The 19,709-nt window shown below is 37.8% G+C and overlaps 1 protein-coding gene across 1 annotated transcript in view; it reads left to right on the forward strand.

Annotated features, from left to right (window-relative positions):
* Positions 1-7,388: 7,388 nt before the first annotated feature.
* FAM171B (family with sequence similarity 171 member B) overlaps positions 7,389-19,709 on the forward strand; it is an 88,205-nt gene continuing 75,884 nt past the window's right edge. The window contains exon 1 of the mRNA XM_077154384.1: positions 7,389-7,688. Within this exon, the coding sequence (XP_077010499.1) occupies positions 7,463-7,688 (226 nt within the window). The 5' untranslated portion in view covers positions 7,389-7,462. The remainder of the gene's footprint in view (positions 7,689-19,709) is intronic.

Consider the following 19,709-nt stretch of genomic DNA (forward strand, 5'->3'; position numbering starts at 1 on the left):
TTCAGATTTGTAATATAGGTGATAGTGAAAGCTACGAATGAGATTGTTCATCCATGGGGAGATGGGTAAAGTAAGGAGACAAGAAGGCAGCACACTAAATTGTAACACTAAAAGGAGCACAGGGCAAAAGGATGACAAGGAGCCTCGGGAGGAGAACTGGCTAGAGGTAAAAGGAAAAGGTGACATAAGTATCATAAAGAAACCAAGTAGGATGCTTGAGCTGGAGGTTGTTAGTGACTTTAAGGAGAGCAGCTTCAGTTGTGCAAACGCACCACAGAAGCCAGATAGCAGTGGGTTGAGAGGTGGAAGGAAAGTAAAGTGAATGTCATGACTTGGCTTCGAGGGGAAAAACCAGGGCTGCAGTTTGGGGTGGAAGCAAAATTAGGGAAGTGTTTGTTTTTAGATGGAAAAGACTTGAACAGTTTCACCTGTTGAGCAAAGATGCGAAGAAGAAAGAAAAAAGTACATACTGTAGATAAGGAAAGACAAATAAAAACTGAGGTAGTCAGACCTAGGACAATATTAGGGGAAAGAGGGAAAGGCAAGTTTGGCATCAAGATAGCAGACTTGGCATCATGACAGCAGTTAGAACAAACAATTCCAGTGGACAAGGATCAGGGGCACTGCCACAAATTGGTGGCCCACGGCCAGATGTGTTTTGTTTCGACTGCAAAGTGTTTTTCAGAATATACAATCTGGTTGTCAACATTAATGATTTGGAAAAGTTCACATAAAAGACAGGAATTCTAAGTTCTCTTGAAAGCTGGGACATTCTGGGGGATTGGGCCCTGCATTCTTGCCCAGAGACAACAGTGGAGCTGACTAACAGCTGTTCAAAGATGGTCAAATAATTTGTAGGTTACCCTGATCCCCACAAAGACTTCTGTTTTTTATACTAGATTAGGACCTTATTACTTATTTACTTTATTTGAGTTTGTTTCTAATGAAAAGCCTACTCAAGCCTTGAATGGACCAGAATTACCAAACATTCTTTGGTTAGGTTATATTCAAAATGGTCTGTCTTTATCCAGTCTGAAGAGAAACATAATCACAGGAATTGGATGGGAATGGCTTTTCTAATATTCATATATAGATTGCCTTATTTGGAAGAAATGATTGTAAGTAATTTCACTGCCCAAGAGTAGAATCATAGAACACTTAAAAATGTAAAGATTTCCCAAGTCCTATAATGGCAGAGTGGAATGATGGGACTTCCATAGCGGCTAGAAATTGAGGGAGGGGGAAATCCAGGAATGGAAGTAGCCACAGAACAGGAGTGGAGGGGGACAAAATTTCCTCTCAAATCCTTGACTGACCCCTGAACTGTACATGTACAAGTGAGACTACTAAGTAACCCAGGAGGAAAACAACAGCTGGGAGGCTCAAAGAGCTAAGCAGGTAGTCCGGCTTCTGCTCACTGCAAGAGAAACAAAAGATTGGAGTTTGGGTCTTAATTAGTTACAAGGCTTTTTGACTATGGACTGTGGAAGTCCCATCATTCCAGGAAATGAGTGTGCATCTTTCTGTTTGCATTCAATCCACACTATAGGAAGACTCCTCAGTGGAAAAGTGAGGTTCCTTTCTTTAAGAGTTGAATTTCCTCCAATTTCTAGCTTGCCTTTGGTAACTGTCCACTGCCTTCAGAATTTTTCATTTTTCTGTGTCATTCAAAGTTTATCATTGTTATCTGATACTAGCTACTCTACCATTATAGGACTTGGGAAATCTTTACATTTCTAAGTGTTCCATGATTCTACTCTTGGGCAGTGAAATTACTTCAATCATTTCTTCAAAATAAGGCAATCTACATGTGAAATATATATATGAATATTAGAAACACCCCAGTTTTTAACATTGAAACCTCAGAAGATCTATGAAAAAAGTGTAATATAGAACATTAGCTTTATATCAATGTTAAATTTCTTGATAACTGCACTTAAGCTGGTTGCATAAGTGAATATTATTGTTCTTATGGAATGTACATGGAAGCATTACTATTCAAATGTTTAGAAAATAGATGATAGAGAATGAGGGAGAGACAGATGGAAGGAAGGAAGGAGAAAGGACTGTTTCGGCAAATGTGTCAAAATGTTAAAATTGTTGGCGTTCTCTGGATGAGTTTTGTATTATTTTTGCATTTTTGTAACTGTCCTGTAAGTTTGAAATTATTTTATAATTCAAATTTAAGGAAAAAATCATGGATATATTACCTAGTTGTCAGATAAGTCAAGATGTTGAATTCTTCAGTAGACCTTAGTGAGAAAATGAAGGGGAAAAAAAATTTTTTTTAAGTAAATCTCTTACTTTTTAATAATACCAATTCTCACTTAAATCTCTACTAGTAAACCAGAGCCAAGCATTTCACCACCATGTGATACAAAATTACTAGTAAAAAATCAAACCTAAACGGTAATTGCTCAATTGTCCCACAGGTAGTGATTCCTAAGTAATAGAGATGACCTAGCAGTAACTAATTTCACTTTCTTCCCACTGGACCACCCTTGCCTCTTAAGGGAAGCCTAAAGCAGTTATGGTTAGGCGATTATTCAATGACAGAACTGGAGATCTGGTTTACTTACAGAAAGAATGCCTTCTTCTTAGAATAACCATACATGATCATATATAACATCAACAAGAGAAATGAAAGTCAACATTTACTGAGTAGTTTCTATGCCAGAAACTCTGCTGTTTTTTTTTTTTACATGTTATCTCATTTTCTTACCTACCTTAGGTTCTATTATTCCTCCCACTACACAGATGATGAAACTGAGGCCTAGAGTCTTATGTAAGTCACATAGGTTGTGGGTGGTAGACACCAGAGCAGTCTAATTCCAGGGTCGTCCACTCCTCATCGATAGTTCTGTCTCTTAAAGATGATTTATTGATTTAAGCAACCAGCTAATCAGTCGAATAATCAGTATCAGGCATAAGACAGCAATTGGAGAGATAACAGTAAACATGATGGTCCCTGCCTTTGTGAAACCTACACTAGACAATATAAGTGATAGTGTCATAAAGAAAAATATGGGGTGGCATGCAAACTTCTGGTAGGGGCACCTAATCAAAGTTAAAGGTGTCAGGAAATGTATACTGGGGGAAGAGATATTTAAGCTGAGCCTTCAAGGCTCCCTGGGAGTTTATCAGTTAAAGAGGTGAATGAGTAGAGTTCCAGGCAGAGGAATAACAAATGTAAAGCCTAGAGACAACCTAGTTAAGTCTGGTTGGAGGATATAAAAGAAATCCTTCCTTCTTTATATGTGAGTGTAGGAAATATTAAAAGATGAGCCTGAATAATCAGGAGACAGATGATAAAGGGCTTTGAAACTCATGTTACGGATTTTGTACTTTATGCTAAGAGTGATGGGGAGACACCTTCCCTCTCAAGTAGGGAAGAATTGTTACATACTATATGTATAGTATTATACTTTTGTTTTCTGATGGCTCAAAGAATTTTGTAAAAATGAAGAATTTCTAACATTAAAGATCACATATTATGCTTGAAACGTTATCATGGATCATGGTCGTGAAAATAATTTCCTGGATTAATTGGTATTTTCCATTCCTTTGTAAAACATCCTGACAGGACATCTAAGGCACATGCAGGTACCTCATTTTATGTGCTCATTTGTTTTTGCCCCCATCACCTGATTTGAGTGTGGGCCAAAAGTCAGTTATGTTTGTTCACGAACTTGATTTTGCCAGTTCTTCATGTTATAAGAAATGGATGAAATATGAATTCAAAAGAAGTGTATTTTCCTATTAAAACTAAGTTAAATTCTAGGGAAAGACTCCAGAAAGACTTTTAGCTAAAAAGATCTTTAGCGAGGCAAACAGAATGAGAGAGAGAGAGAGAGGGAGAGAATGCAAGCAGGATGTGCTGGTTTGAGAGGATGTCCCCTAGAAAAGCCATGTTTTAATCCTAATCCCATGTTGTAAAGGCAGCCGTTTCTTCTAATCCTTTTATTCAGCATTGTATGTTTGAAACTGTAATTAGATCATCTCCCTGGAGATGTGATTGAAAGATGGGTGAATGAATATACATGTACTCATTTTGAGATAAAATAAATGGCTTAAGATATATTTAAGATATATTGATTTTTATCTCTCAACTTTAAAACCAACATTTGTGATTCATTAATTACTAGTTTTGATTGTATCAGATAATATGGCTTCTGTATATTGCACAGAAATTAAGCAAAAACTTTAAATATGGATAATGGAACATTTAAAACCTATCTAAATGCTCTTTATTGATGAAACATATTATCTCTTTAACCAGACTTACTACTGAAGGATTTGATGTTCACTCACTATTGGGGCCTGTGAATCAGTGCCATTGCCTCGAGTCAGCTTCTAATATATTAAAGATGGTTTTGCCACCACAAGGCTGGATGACTGAAATCCTGGCAGAGTTCCTATTCTCTGATCTGCCAGTCAGGTTTTTGGAGTCATTTCCATTTTCTCCTTCTTCTCTCCAGGAGCAGAGGTAACTTGGAAGAAAATGTAGTAAAAACAGCTTGAGGGGCCAAATGAAGGCTGGATACATTCAGCTCCCCCCTCCCCATAGCTCCTGATCACACAGGACAGGCAAAGCTGTGCTGGAACAAAGGTGTTCAATGTGAGGGGCTTCATTTTGGCATTTGTATTCTGAATAATTATTTGGCCTGCATAGTTTATTTTTTATGTTTTTCTTTTTATTTTATTTATTAAACATATGAACATACAAACACAAACATTCTTACCATATGATCATTCCATTCTACATATATAATCAGTAACACAATTTCAACACACAGTTGTATATTTATCATCATAGTCATTTCTTAGAACATTTGCATTAATTCAGAAAAAGAAATAAAAAGAAAATTCATACATACCATACCCTTTACCCCTCCCTTTCATTGATCACTAGCATTCTGCATGGTTTATTTTTGTTTAAAAATCACTACAAGAGTACTATAAGCTCAGGGTGAAAATTTCAAACAGATAAAGTAAATCATTGTAAATCAGTTACCATTAGAGTAGCCTTGGGCAGGATAAGAAGCCTTTCTGAACTTGTATTGCTGTTTGTTAAATAGGATAATGATAACTACTTTGTAGGGTCTCCTTTTCAATCTATAATATGATAATGTGACATGCCTCATTATTATTATTAATAATAATGTTATTTTACTTCATGGGCTTTATAGACACTATTTACATACCCTTGACCAAATAATAACTTTGTACTTCTGAGAAGTTTATTCTTTTCTAGCAAGTTGGAAATGTGAATGACACACATAAAGATAAATACGAACATCAACAATCAGCCAAATCCCCTGTATCAACTGTATTCTGAGATGCCCCAAAGGCACTTCAAATGCAAAGAGACTACAGCTCAACAAGGCATGTCCCATCATTCCAGGTCTATTACAGTCTGTATCACAGCCAGTCTTGATTATGTTATAAGCAGCCACGCAAGATTTCAATATGGAAATGTTGGTGTTGTACTAGACACACCCACCTCTCCCCTGATCAACCTCCCAACCAATTAACCATCTCTATTGATCCTAGATAAATAGTGAATGTCCTGGTTCCTTTCCTCTCCTTTCTGTTTCCACAGGCCTCAAAATCTCATGGGGTTTGCAAACAGCTCTAAACTGAAATCCATTCCCCTCTAATCTACCCTCCATACTGCTAGAAAAGTGATCCTTTGTTGTTGGTAGGGAGTCTCTTCCCTGCTTCATTTCTTTCAGTAGTTCATATCTGTGTGCAGTGTGAGTTTCAATTTCCTTATATAGCATCCAAGGTTATTACAGGAGTTGACATATATCAAGTGTTTTAACAGTGCCTGGTACACAGTAAGTGCTATAGAGGTGCTTGCTATTGTTATTATTTTAATGATCTGGTCCCATTCTCTTCCTTACAAAACACTGCTACACCCTGCTGTCACAATCATTGACCCTGGTTTTCCAAGGTTTTTGGGTTATTACACACATCTGGGCTTTGTACACCCACACACACTGCTCTACTATTTAGACAACCCGGTCGCTCTTATGTGCTTGGGGAAGTCTTTAGTCTCCTTTAAACCCCACCTCCCCAGGGTTTCCAGCCACCACGGTCCATACACCTGATATTTAATTTCTTCCAGTTCTGTGTAACCTCTGTACTGTTGAATGCTTCTCCGGTTGAACCCCACACTGGATAATAATTTATGTTTCCTCTGGTGAGCCCTTACAAGGCAGGGGTTGTATCTTACTTTTTCCAAGCATCTAATTAAATGCTGACACATGGTATGCACCTAGTTCACATTTAGTGAAACATTTTTTGAACAAATACAAGTAGGATCTGCAATTTAGATAAAATATAATTAAGACTATTTTATGAAATATGAAGAAATCCCCACTTGTGCAAAAAAGGCAAGTTTAATAAAAAATCTGGAGTGATGCAGTTTAGTCTCTAGCGAACCAGTGATACAGCAAAGTCTATACGGTTAAGAGACCCCGGGTTTTGGAATTAAACTGGGATCATTCTCAACTCGCCATCACCTGCTGGATCATCATCAGTCAGTTACTTACCTCTCTCTGTCTCAGATTTCTACCCATAACATGGGCATAACAGTAGTTGCAAATACTGAGAGTAAATCATACATTTTACACACAAACCTTTACTGACAGGACTGAAAATCCCAGCCCCTACAGGAATGAAGGTTAGGGTAGCAGCCCAAAAGAGGTAAGGTGGGGCCGAAGGGCGAAAGACTCACAGAAGAGTATGGCAGAAGAGAAGGGGAAAGTAAGTGATTATGCCCCCCATTTTTCATACGCATCCAGAAAAAAAGACGCCACTTTCTGGGGCTAGACGCGCTTGTCCCCTAATTTCAATATTTCTCTGTGGGGGCAAAATGGATTCGGTCTAGGGCGAAAAGCAAAGTAGTTTTCATGTTGTGCTTTCTTTATTGCAAGATTATAGACTATGAATTGCCCTCTCGGTTTCTTCTAAAATAAAGAAATAAAAACCTGTGCACTTTAAAGTGTTGAGTATGTTTTGATTGGCTACCGCATGCTTAAAACCATCAATCAAATCCTGATTAGTTGGTGCTGTGAACATTCCTGGTGCTTGGGAAGGGGCTGGAGGACCTGAAGTCTGTAGTCCTCGGAAAAGCTCTCCTGTCGGGTCTACCCTTCGTCCGAAGCCTCCATCCTGCAGGGAGCCCCGGCACAGCGCGGTACACGCCCCCCCAGAGCAGCTAGCCGGCGGGTGGCTGCGGGACGCGGGGCCCAGGCGCCCGTCTCGCCCCTCCCCGCGCGTCACGTGCACGAGGATGCAAATTCCCCCCTTTTCCTCCGCCTACTCTCGGAGGGTGTGCGGCGCAGGGCCGGTGAGGGAGAGCGAGCGAGCGGGCGCGGCCGTGAGCCCGCAGTCCTGGCGCCCGCTGCCGCCCGGAGCCCCGCAATATGCCGCCGCGGCCCGCTGGCTCTTGGCCATGGCGAGGCTCTGCCGACGCGTCCCCTGCACCCTGCTCCTCGGCCTGGCCGCCGTGCTGCTGAAGGCGCGGCTGGTCCCCGCGGCCGCCAGAGCCGAGCTCAGCCGCTCCGACCTCAGCCTCATCCAGCAACAGCAGCAGCAGCAGCAGCAGCAGCAGCAGCGGGAGGAAGCTGAGGAGGAGAGGCCAGAGCTGCCGGTGGCGTCCTCCACCTCGACTGTTCCAGGTAGGGCCCGGCAGCCTTCCCAGCTCGGCTTGCTATCCTTTCTGGCCTCGCTGGCTTCCTCGCTCCATCCCTCGCCAGTCGCTTGCGGTCGCCTGTTCCCTACTCCTCCCGATCTCTGCGATCTCCCAGCACAGCCTGCCCAGGACCGGGTCTTCTGTTCTGGTGTCGGGAATCTGCCGGTTGGTTGATGAGCTTTCTGGGAAGCGCACATCACTGCAGTAGGGTGGGGAAGGGTCGGGAAGAGTGTGTGTGTGTGTGTGTGTGTGTGTGTGTGTGTGCGCATGTAGGAAGGGAGGAGGTGCGGAGAACACTGCTTCGATTGATCTTTTTCTTCTCCCTCGGTTCTGCCTTGACTCTTCTTTCGCCCCGGGAGAGACTGGACGCACACACTTTTCAAATCCCTTTAGCGTTTTATTCCCTATCTTTTTCTTCCTGAGAGACCGAGAATTCTTGCAATAGACACCCACACACCGTTTCACCATCTCTCCCCTCTCCCCGTCTGCTATGTTTAAATTTAGACCTGGAGGGAAAAAAAATCTTTTTTTTTTTTATTATTATTTATTTCTCTCTTTCCGTATCCCAGGAAGGACTTAAGGCAGTTTGCAAGAAATGCCTTCAGTACCCTAAGATGAAACAAAACAAAATGAAATAGGAGGTTGTAATTGAAGGAAGGGGAAAATGAAAGGGGTACAGATAAGGACCGGACTGATGTTAGTACAGCAAATGCCTATTCCCAGAGAGGGAAATTTCTTTATTTGTTAGTAGAACTTAAACGAGAGAGATTTTTCACACTATAATACTGAGGGCGAGGAGATGTAGCTTTGGTATATGAGGCTGAAAAAGACCCCCACTTCCTACCTCTTTCCCCCGGTTTAAGCTCCACTGGCAAGCAGAAGGCTGTATTATCTATTTTAATAAATGCTCCTCATCCCCCATGCCATTTCCCTTCACTACTGTAGATGTTGCCTGTTATTTAGGAAAGGAAAAAACCCTCAGTTTTCTGAGAAGTGGCATTAGGCTTCTATACAACCAAAGCAAATTATATTATAGCATTTGCTTTTGTTTAAAAACCCTCCTTCATAACATTATGCAAGATGCTGAAAATGAGGTTTTAGAGTGGAATCAGCATCTTATTTTGTACTGCTTGCTCATCATCCAAGAGCAATACTCAGGGATGCCAGCTGTGATTCATGATACATCAGGATGATTTAATTTATCAGAGTGCTCTACTCACAGGATGAAATCATGAAAGTGTGCAGGGACGAGAGTGGTTCTGACACCTTTGTGAATCAATTAATAACATTCAGTGTCAATAAAAGTCCTGAAATGTATGCAATGTTTGGTGGTTTCCTTCTGAGATTTTATAACTGAAAGTGATAATATGGTTTGGGTGAGGCTATGTAGACATATTATTCACTAAACTTAAGGAAATTAGATATAGGAGAGTTATTGAGAGCCTATTTTCATTACAAAAGGGATTTCAAAAATTAACTGCGAAACAGAAGTCTAGGAGAGTGTTGATGGGTTTTATGGTTTGCAATATATTTTTATTTATCTTCTTTCAGGTATATTTTTAAAAAGAGTTTCACCACTAAAATGTACATACGTTGTTAAGAGGCTTATGGTAACTGCAATAATCTGAAACCTGTTGTATCTCACCATGCAAGTTAAACTATTTGTTTTGTGATATTTTGTAAGGGAATATTTTTGAAAAGGATGATTGGGAAGCTAACAATTTTGTTTTATTAATCTATTAGGTCAATTCAGATAAGGGAAGCCACTATCCAGTAGGTTCAATTAGAGCCTGAAAAGTAACATACAAAGATTCTTGCTTCTCCTTTAAAAACTCTAACACCAAAGGCAGTGGCAAATAAGAGAGCAATTTGATTGACTGCTCTTTTGATTATTGGAATTATTGAGTATAACAAAGCACGGCCTATGAACAAAGTTAAAATATTCCTCTGAAAACGTGATCTCTCTAAATTGAACTGGTATTTCTGCTTCAACCTTTGTTTGCCTACCATAGTTTCTCCACACACAGCTAGAGTGGTTCTCTTAAAAATCATTAGATAGGATCATTCCTGCTCATGGTGCTCTGGTGATTTCCCATCTCTTTCACATTAGTAGCTCTACAAAAGCCTGGATAATTTGTGTTCTTCTCCTTCTCCTTCCCCTCTGCCCCCTCTCCCACCTCCATCTTTTTCTACTTAGCCTAATTCTACTTCTTCTTCATTGGCCTGGCCGCCTCCATGTTTCTTGAATTTGCAGTTTGTCTTTGGCCCACTTGCTAGTTGCTCTGCCTGGAATCCTGAAACTTCACTTTCTTTAGCTTGGCTTAATTGTCAGACTCTGAGCAGAGAGGTCTTTCCTGGCCAGCTGATATTAAGTAATAATCTGCATACCTTTTTGCCCTGATTTATCCTCTTCTATGACATTTATTATCCTCTACCATTTTTGTAAGCCTGTCATCCCTTACTAGAACATAAGCTCCAGGAGGGCATGAACTTTGTTTTGTTCAGTGTTCTATTTCTATTGTATGGAAGAGTACCTGCCTGCTACACAGCAGACCCTCAGCTGTTTTATGAATGAATGAATATACTGGCATTTAGGATCATTTTTGGAAGTTTGCTATTTAATGTCTTGTGAAGTTCTCCTTTGATATAGAAAAATAAGGAAATTATAGGTAGAAATATTTGTAAGGAGAGAGTATAAAGCATGTAATTTTGGACTTTTAATTTTAGCTAATTTCAGTGTTTTCTCTTATGCTGGCCATAGAGAACCGATTGATAGCAATAATTGAGTCTTCTTGTTAGGTTCTGTCGAGAAGGATTCATTACCCAAGTGCAATTATAATCCTCTTATGACCTAGGAGGGTATTAAGATTTTATACCTTTAAATGGCTGTGTTTGAGCCTGAGTTCATTCCCTCTATGGTGCTTCTGATTCTTTGGGCATATCTTGTGAAAATTATAGAACTTTTCTCAGGCAAAATTTAGAAAACTAATAAGACAAGTTCAGTGACTGGCACATGACTGTGCCTTATCTGTCCATAGTCCATTGACCTTGGTTAGTAGCCTATGGATTTTATTATTCTGAAACTTTATGCCATTATTTAGAAAGTGAGGTAAAAAACATTCAGTATGAAATCATCAAATAAATCCAATTTGATTTGCTGGAAAGAATTATAGACTAAAAATCAGGATTTTTTTTCAAAATTGAATTTCTATTTTCTCATTAATTTATAAAACACTGTCTTCAGAGAAGAAAATAAAGACTGAAGTGGGAATCTGCCAAATCAGTTGTTTTCTCCATCTGCACCATTATTTGTTAGAAATAAATATTTGAGGGACCAGAGAATTAATTTGGGATCTGGTGGTAGCTAAGACAGTCATTTCATATTCACTCTGATATCCGATTCAATGGGAGATGTGCTGGGGGTAGGGGTGAGGAGAGCTGAAAAAAATAAAGAGCTCTATTTCAAATTCTCTATGAGAAGAACAGACACAGGGTATCTCCATGGGTTTTTAAGAAATGCCCTTTGCTTACAGAGAAAGCTTGCTGAAAGTTATATTTTCATGTCATGAAAAATTTGATTGTATGGTTCAGTGATGTATATTTTAAAACTTTTTATTTTGAAAAATGCCAAATATGTGCAAAGTAAAGAATAGTATAACAAATGCCTCTATCCATCACCTAGCTTCAATAATGATCAAGATTTTGCCATTGCTGTTTTGTCTATACCTCTATCTACTCTCACTATATAGGGTTATTCTTTATTTTTTCCTTGTGAGGTAAAATGTAGATACTTTGAAATGTGTACAACTGTACTATTTTGACAGCCTATCAAGTTATAGAACATTCATATCACCCAGAAAGTCCTCTTGTGTCCCCCTCCCAAGTAATCCCTGTCCCTCAGCCAGAGACAACTACTTCTGATTTTTTCATCATAGATTCTTTTTACATTTTTATAACGTCATAAAATGGAATCATACAGCATGGATTCTTTTATGTCCAGCTTCTTTAGCTTAGTATGATTTCCATAGATTTCATCTAAGCAGTTGCATGCTCAGTAATTTATTCTTTTTTATTGCTGAATAATATTGGGTTGTATGAATTGCCACAATTTGGTTTGTTCCTTCTCATGTTCTTGGATATCTGGATTGTTCCAGTTTGGGCTATTGTGAATGAATCAAACATGAGCATTCTTGTATAAATCTTTGTGTAAATGTGTTTTCGTATCTCTTGAGTAAATGCCTAGGAGTAGAATTGCTGGTCCAAATGATATATATATATATGAAATTACTATGTATTTTTCTTAGGCTCAAATGACTTGATTTAAACAAACTTGATTGGGATCTCCCAGCCATGAAAACAATTATTTATTTACTTTTTTCTGTTCAAGGAATTTGAAAATCATTCGGAGGCTTGGAATTAGAAATTGACCTTTCGTTTCAAGTATTCATGCTTTACAGGCCATATTCCCAGATGGAGTAATTATGACTTCTTTCCAGGATTTTAATAACCAAAAGGAGCTATTTCTTGGTATTGATTACAGGTTGAAAAACACATGCCGTTGTGTTGAATATGAATCCAGTTTGTTTTAATTGTGGTTTTGCAGTGTTCTTAATGTGACTGAACAGAAACTGTACCAAATATTTTTCTGAAACAAGACTCTTCCCTCTAAGTATATAAATATTGTGCTTGATTCTCTTTCAGTGTTCCGCCTGGGTTAGCTGCAGCATGGTTGTCATCCATTCGCTTGGCTTAGTATAGTGTTTCTTAATTTCCTTTTGTCCATATTTCCTTGGCTAGGAAATAGAGACAATATTTTCCATCTGTTATTGGTTAAAAAGTGTGCTTTGGAATATTTACCTGGAAAATTCTAAACCTGTGAAAACTGTGTTGTAGTGAAATATATCATAAGCTGAACAAAACAGCTTCTGTTTACTTTCAAGATTCTGTTTGGAGATGCCTCTTTAATTGGCCCTTTGTGAAAAGTCCAAAGCATGTCCAAGATATATCAGGTTCTCTGTTTTTAAAATTCTTTTCTTTTATGATTGTGCCAATGCCATAAAGATTAAGAAGCATTCCAAAATACTTGTTGACGATGTCTGTCAGTGTAAAGGACAGTTAACATGGGCCTGAAATGAGCGCCTGATTCGGAAGGTCATTTCATATGAGCAGAGGGTGTCAGTGAAATGGTAATTGCTTTCCATCATTACTACCCTGTCAAACTCACCTCACTGATCTGGTGAACCAACACTGTAAAATGCCTCAGAAATATATTCTACCTCTGAGAAACCTTGAGTTGGTCATCGATAATGTACGTCAAGCTCTCCATATTAAGGTTCTATGTCTTTCCCAGAAATTGAGACTTAAAATTAATTTCATTTATATGTGAGTGAGATTTCAGTTTCTATTGAATGTGCTTTTTGCCTCAAGTTAGGTTTCTATATCATAACATTTAGGAAATGATTTAAAATTAAGAAAAGCATATGCCAGTATTGTTAGTTATTGCACTTAGTCTAATTCCTGCGCAGGAAATATATATTATTTATAAACACTATTTTTAAATTCATTTTTTAGTTCTGCTGAAATTTAGAGCACCCGTATAGTTATGCTCATAGCAGTTCATATCTGTGGACCCAAATGCTAGCAGGGCTTCAGGTGACTAGCCAATGGGTTGGTAGCTCGTAGAAATGTCCTGCATCAACCCAGTGCTTCTGTTGTGAGGTGTCTGGTTTATCTCTGGGGTAAGTGTTCCAGGGACATTGTAGAATTCCATCTCCTTTGGACTTTCTAAAATAAAATAAAACCAGTCTCCCTGGTTTTATTCCTATCTACGTACTCCTCTGCGTTTTTTTTAATAGAAGTGAGTAGATAGATGATCTTTTTCCCCTAAGGGGTTAACTATAACCAGACTTGGATTGTATGACTTCCTGAGTTTCCCATTCCACCCTTGCTTGCTTCTTTATGTTTTTGGAAAGGGTGAAAATTAAGCTGTCAAAATATGGCTCTGTATATTTAAAGGAATTATGTTTCCTCAAACTTTAAACATCGGGCTGATGTTCTTTCACATTTGCATGAGTAAAGTTTATACATGTCTGGATGACTTGAGTCCAAGTCAGGGGAGATAGGATTACTAAAAGAATATCCATTTACTGTAAAAATGAAATAGAGGGAGGGAGGACGCACATTTTGTGTGAGGGGGAAATGTCACCAAGAATAATGGATATTGAATTTATCTGACTATTTAGGTACAATGAACCATGCATAGATCAATGATAAGTGTGCTGTGAAACGGGGATTGTGATTACTTCAATTTGTTAAAAAAACCATATATAATAATCTATATTGAAAGGAGCTTGTATATTCCTTACATTTGCATTTCAAGACAAATCTCTTTATAAAGTAAGTACTTCCCAAAGTATATTTTATAATATGTGTGTTAGTATATTCTTAAATTTTAGTAGAAAAGTTATGATTTAATATTTTCTCAAATTTCAGTGTCATATTAATCAGAGTTTAACTCACATTTATAATCATATGCAAGAAGAATATTTTTGTAGGAATATATGAACCAACTAATCTAACCTTCTAATGCTATTTACAATGAAGCAACACCTAATATTAGCTAAAATATGTAATAAATTTTTCAAAAGAAATGTGTTCACTTCTCAAATATTTCTAGGCTCCATTCTTCATAATAAACCTTCTTAGAGTCATAAGCACTTGGAAATAGATTGAGGAAGAAGCATCCTTCTCCTGAGAGCTCTGGTAATGTTTGGAAAGTGTCTGGCATACGCTAGAACACCTCCACATCCTAAAAGAAGTTGTGGGACCACCTGGCAGTTATAAAACTCATAGTTTAAGATAACTTGATGCTTTCCTTTATAGCAGATATGACTAAGATAAGAGTGTGCTTGTTCATAATCTAAACTTTCACTGCCACCTGATTCAAGCTTGTGAAGACTGTGTATTTTTAAATTGCTTCTGTATCATAGTATTTCAAGTAGGGAAGAAGCTTTATGAATCAGGAAGGTTTGGCAAATGTAGTGCGTAAATATGTAGGAAGTGAAGAAGAAGGTAATATACTGTATTTTGACAAGTATAAGAGTGACTTAAGTTAGTAAGTAGTACATGGAGTAGAAAAATACTTAAAAGTGGTAAATCTTTGTTTTTTTTTCCTCAATGTTTTTTCCTCGCCATCCCTTACACCTTTATCGTGAGAACTTCTAAGGAGCCAGTGGAAGGATGTGGGGCTTCACAAATACTCCGAAATTAATTGTACAGTGTGCATTTATCTTGTACCTAGAGAGTCTATAAGATTTTCAAAGAATCTTTGATCCCCAAAGGGTAAGAAAATCTGCCGTGGTTAATTAAACCCTTGTAAGTGGACTCAATAAGAAGGGAAGAAAAGGTAGCATTCAGAATCAAATAACATTTCCACTCAAATGACATTTTTGTGTTTTCCTAATGTGGTATTTGTCTGCCGTTGTGTGCAGCTGTGATGAGTAACATCAGTAAGCATGACAGCAGTCTAGCCAATCCTGCCAGAAAGCTTTAATCCTTAAAAGAATTGGTTGCTTAAGATGCATATATCTTGGTCAATTCTTTCAGCTTTCGGCTTTTCTTGTCAGTTTGTAGAATGGCTCCTAATTTGCAATCAATATCTTTTGACAAGTCACGTGACCTTGAATTGTTTTATTTCCAAGTTTCACTTGTATAATAGACTAGTGTGATAACTTTTACATGAAAAAACCCCTCTGTTCAGGATCTTTGCCATTCAACCCAGAAACTCTGCATTGTGGCTCTTGGCTATTCCACTGAAGGATGGAATCACTGAGATTAAGTTAATAACCTTAATAAGGGCCCTGATGACTTTGTGAGTCATCTAATCCCTCCAGGTCTGATTACTAACCTCAATCAGATTTAGCGGATGAAGGTCTGTCCTGGTTTGATTAGTTCCCTAATAAGGCATTTATAAAAACCTATGACCACCCTTCCTCCCTCCTCTCACCTGCTCCTAACGAGTAATTAATCTTTGGTCTCTAAACAGTTTTGAGGTTACACAAAAGCAATTTCAACCTATACTGATTTAAATTGGTGATTGAATGTGCTATTTTCATCAGCAATACTGTTCCAGGCTTTTGTCTTTAGATACAGTGAATATCATGTTTTCCTTGTTTACTTTTTAAAATACAAAGAATACCCATATGCTTCCATAAAGAAACACCAATTGTTAAAATTTTATCATAAATGCTTTGTATCTGTTGGTATCTACATTAGTTAGGGTTCTTCAGAGAAACAGAACTGACAGGATATATTTATCCTGGCTTATGCAACTGTGACATTGGCATGTCTGAACTCCAGAGGGCTGCTGCAATTCGGAAGCTCCAGTGAAGGTGAAGTTGAATTTCCCAGGAGAATCAGGCTGGCTGAATTAGAGGCAGAAATTCTTCTTTCTGACTTCCCAAGTCTTCAGTTCTGGCTTTTAAGACCTCCAGCTGATCGGATGAGGAGACTTACCTCATCCTTTGTTGATTGTAGAGCCAATCAGCCGTAGATGCAATGAACTAACTATAACTGCAAATCCATTAATGAACTACTTCCACAGTAACTGTCAGGCCGATGCTTGCTTGACCAAACAGCTGGCCACCATAACCTAGCCAAGGTGATACATGAAATTAACTATCTAAGTATCTGTCTTTGTATCTACACACACATACACACCTATATTGGTTATTCAGAACGAATTGAGACTTAGTTATATGCATCATGACTTTTCATCCCAAAAAAGCTTCAGCATGTGTCTTTTAAGTTTGAGGTAACTTTCAGTGGGCAAGTACTATATATTTTTTGAAATGGTGAAACAATTATTAAAAACTTTTCACTGACTATATAAAAAATCAGTGAAGTTCAAGTGATTAATGGATAAGTGAATCTAATAAACCAGCCCTGTATGCAGTATATTCTTAAGAAGGTTTAAGTTTGGTTTGTTGTATTTGTGCAAATATTATATTACATGCCCATCAAGTTGTGGTAAAACTGAATTTTGTATAAAGATAAACATTTCGGCTATATTACTCTGCAAAATGGAAGGTATTCCGCCAGGCTTTTAATTTATTTTATGTTCTGTTTCCAAATTGTCAACCCTGCTTTTTATGTGTAATTTTTGTGGTGGAAGTATATAGAATTGTCTGTCTGATCCCTTTCTTCTGCTCACACCCACATTTGTCCACCCATATGGCTGCTTTGGAAGCTACTATGGGCTTGCATAGATAATCCTGTGTCCTTGGCACAGAGAAGTTAGGACTTACAAACCAGACACATCCTGAAATTTTCTGAAAGTTAGAATGAGAATAAGTTTTAAGTGGGAATGATAAGGTGTAAAACCTTTGAGTTATTATTGGCCACACACCCCACCATGTGGAGAAAGCCAGCCTGTGAATGGAAAAGATGACGCCGATACACGGAGATAGAATTCCTGATTCTATTCATTCCCAGGATCTGGCTGTAGAACTGTTATTCTCTTGGTTTGATTGCACAACCTTTCCTTGTATTCCATGAGTAGATCAATTCCTCTTTTTGCCTCAGCAAATTTTGGTTGGATTTCTATGACTTTGAACCAAAGAAGTCCCAACTATTTCAGTATAAGTTCTTACACCAAGTCCTAACCCAAAGCAAATTTTAAATCAGTTGACACTTTTCTTTCCCAATTGATACTACCCCAACCCTTTTTTAAATCCCTAATTTGAACAGAGTGTAAATTTAGCTCTACTTTCTCCTACTTTACAGCGTTTCTAGCCTGTAATTATTTTTCTCTCTAGGATCTCATTAAATCACATATAATCTTTACCTTAATTTATCCTGTTTTTTGTGGCAAGAAAACTTTTATTTGAGTTCTGATTACTTGGGGACTGATTAAGTGTGCTTGTTTGCAAAGTAGACTTGGAAATTTGTTTTTATAAGTCAGAGGCTTGATAATATGTTATTTTAAATTAGTCTCTAGTTGTTTCTGGTGTGCTGATCTTGTCTCTCTTATGTATTACCATCAAAATGTTTAGGGTAACTTAAACTGTATTTTACTTCACATTACTAAGTCCCTTATTTCATTAATTTTGCTGTAGTTTTAAAATATAGTCTTTAATTATCTAAACACATCAGGATGAGATATAATTTCTCATCACACCCTTTTCTCTATACCCATTGCATGTCGCACAATATTTTTAAGTTGGATTAATTGCTAGTCATCTGTCTTCCTTTAGAGTAAATTCAATGAATTGTATGAGTGGGACCTCTGATGTGTCCTCATGCGTATCACAGTGCGCAGATACACAATAGGTACGCCAAAATTCTTACTTTAAAAACATTTGTTAGTTTCCAGATTTCTAGGTTTGGGGCAAATGCTGATGGTACTAAATGAACTTGAAGACAGTGAATTGTATGATACTGTGAGATGTTTTGAGGCTGAGACCTGTTAGTCATTTTCATATACAAAGTATAATTCTCAATCCTGGGGCATTTTTTAGGTTTTGCATTTCTTGCCCCTGTCTATATTTCTGTTTCATTCCATTTCTTCCTTTTTTTTTTTTGTTTCTTGTTAGCACTTACTTTGTTACTTTTTTTGTCTATGATGATAACCTCATGCATTCTCACTCCTGCTCTATTTCTCACCTCCATTTTTTCCCTCACTTCACAGTACTAATTTAGATGTTCTTAAGAGTCTGTCTTCCAAACGAGAATCTTTTTTCCCCCCAAAATACTGTTCAAAGGCCTCTGACTTATAAAAAACAAATTTCCAAGTCTATATTGCAAACAAACACATTTAATTACTCCTTAGTTAATCAGAACTCAAAGTTTTCTTGCCACAAAAGGCACAATAAATTAAGGCAGTCAAGTTATTTTCTTGGTGCTTAAAAAAATTGGATGTTGAGCTACCTATTAGTTCATGAGTGTAAAGGTGAGACAGGAAAGGCCATGGTGCATTTGAGACACATAAGAAAGCCAGCGTGGCTGCCTGGAGAGAATGAGGCAAGAGGTTTGTGGGATCGGGCTATAGGATGGGATTGTAAATCTTTCCCAGCAGAGGGTTTGTTCTAGGGTTGCATGGTTTGGTGATAGAACATGGACTTGGGGTTTGTGTGGTGGGGATTCAAAAACCCCTCTATCCCTTCTTGGGTGTCCTTTTGGGAGAATTACTTAAATTTTCTTGAAGATGATGACACTTACCCTGCAGAGTGATTAAAAGTTTAAGATATAGCTTCGTGTAAAATACCTAGAATTTAACCAATGTTAATCACTTTTATTAGAGAGTGCTTTTATTAAATGAAATATTTCAGAAGTATGTATATTATGTCTCACTGATTTATATTCTATGATATTATGTTGGTAAAAGTTGAACACATAGTAACAGGCCAGTTTTATTCTAGTGAGTGAGTCTGTATGGTTTTCACTGTTAAATTGGTCTTGCTGAAAATTGAATCTAAATGTCCATATGTATTTCTGTAGTAAGAAATGCTAAAGCATATTATGAAATAAAATTACTTTTTTTCTTATAAAACAACTTAGGAAAAATACTGTCTTTGGGACATTACTTTAAGCAAGCAAGCAAGCAAGAAAAATATATTTGATAGCCCGAAGTCGAAGTGAGGTACTCATATGTCAGCTTCCAGTTTTCACTTATTATATTGATTCCTTTTGTTTTGCTGAGAAGATAAATTGACTCTTAAGTAGGGCTGAATTTAAACAGTAGTCTTTATTATTTTTTTCTGTCCAGAAAATCTCAACATGAACGAGAGTATTCTCAGCACAGCAAATAAGCCAACTAATATTGTGGTCCTTTGAAACACTTTTTGTTTAAAAGATAATGTTTCTTCTTTATGGGGAAAACAAGAGTGTGTTTTGCAGCTCACCTTTTTCTTTGCTAGCCAAGGCCTTGCGCTGGGTAGTATTATTCCTTAACTAAAATGGTGCATCTTGAAACAGTCTCTTTGGAAAAGAATTCTGCTGCAAAGCAGAT

This window comes from Tamandua tetradactyla, chromosome 3, assembly GCF_023851605.1.
Source record: "Tamandua tetradactyla isolate mTamTet1 chromosome 3, mTamTet1.pri, whole genome shotgun sequence".
NCBI classification, from domain to species: domain Eukaryota; kingdom Metazoa; phylum Chordata; class Mammalia; order Pilosa; family Myrmecophagidae; genus Tamandua; species Tamandua tetradactyla.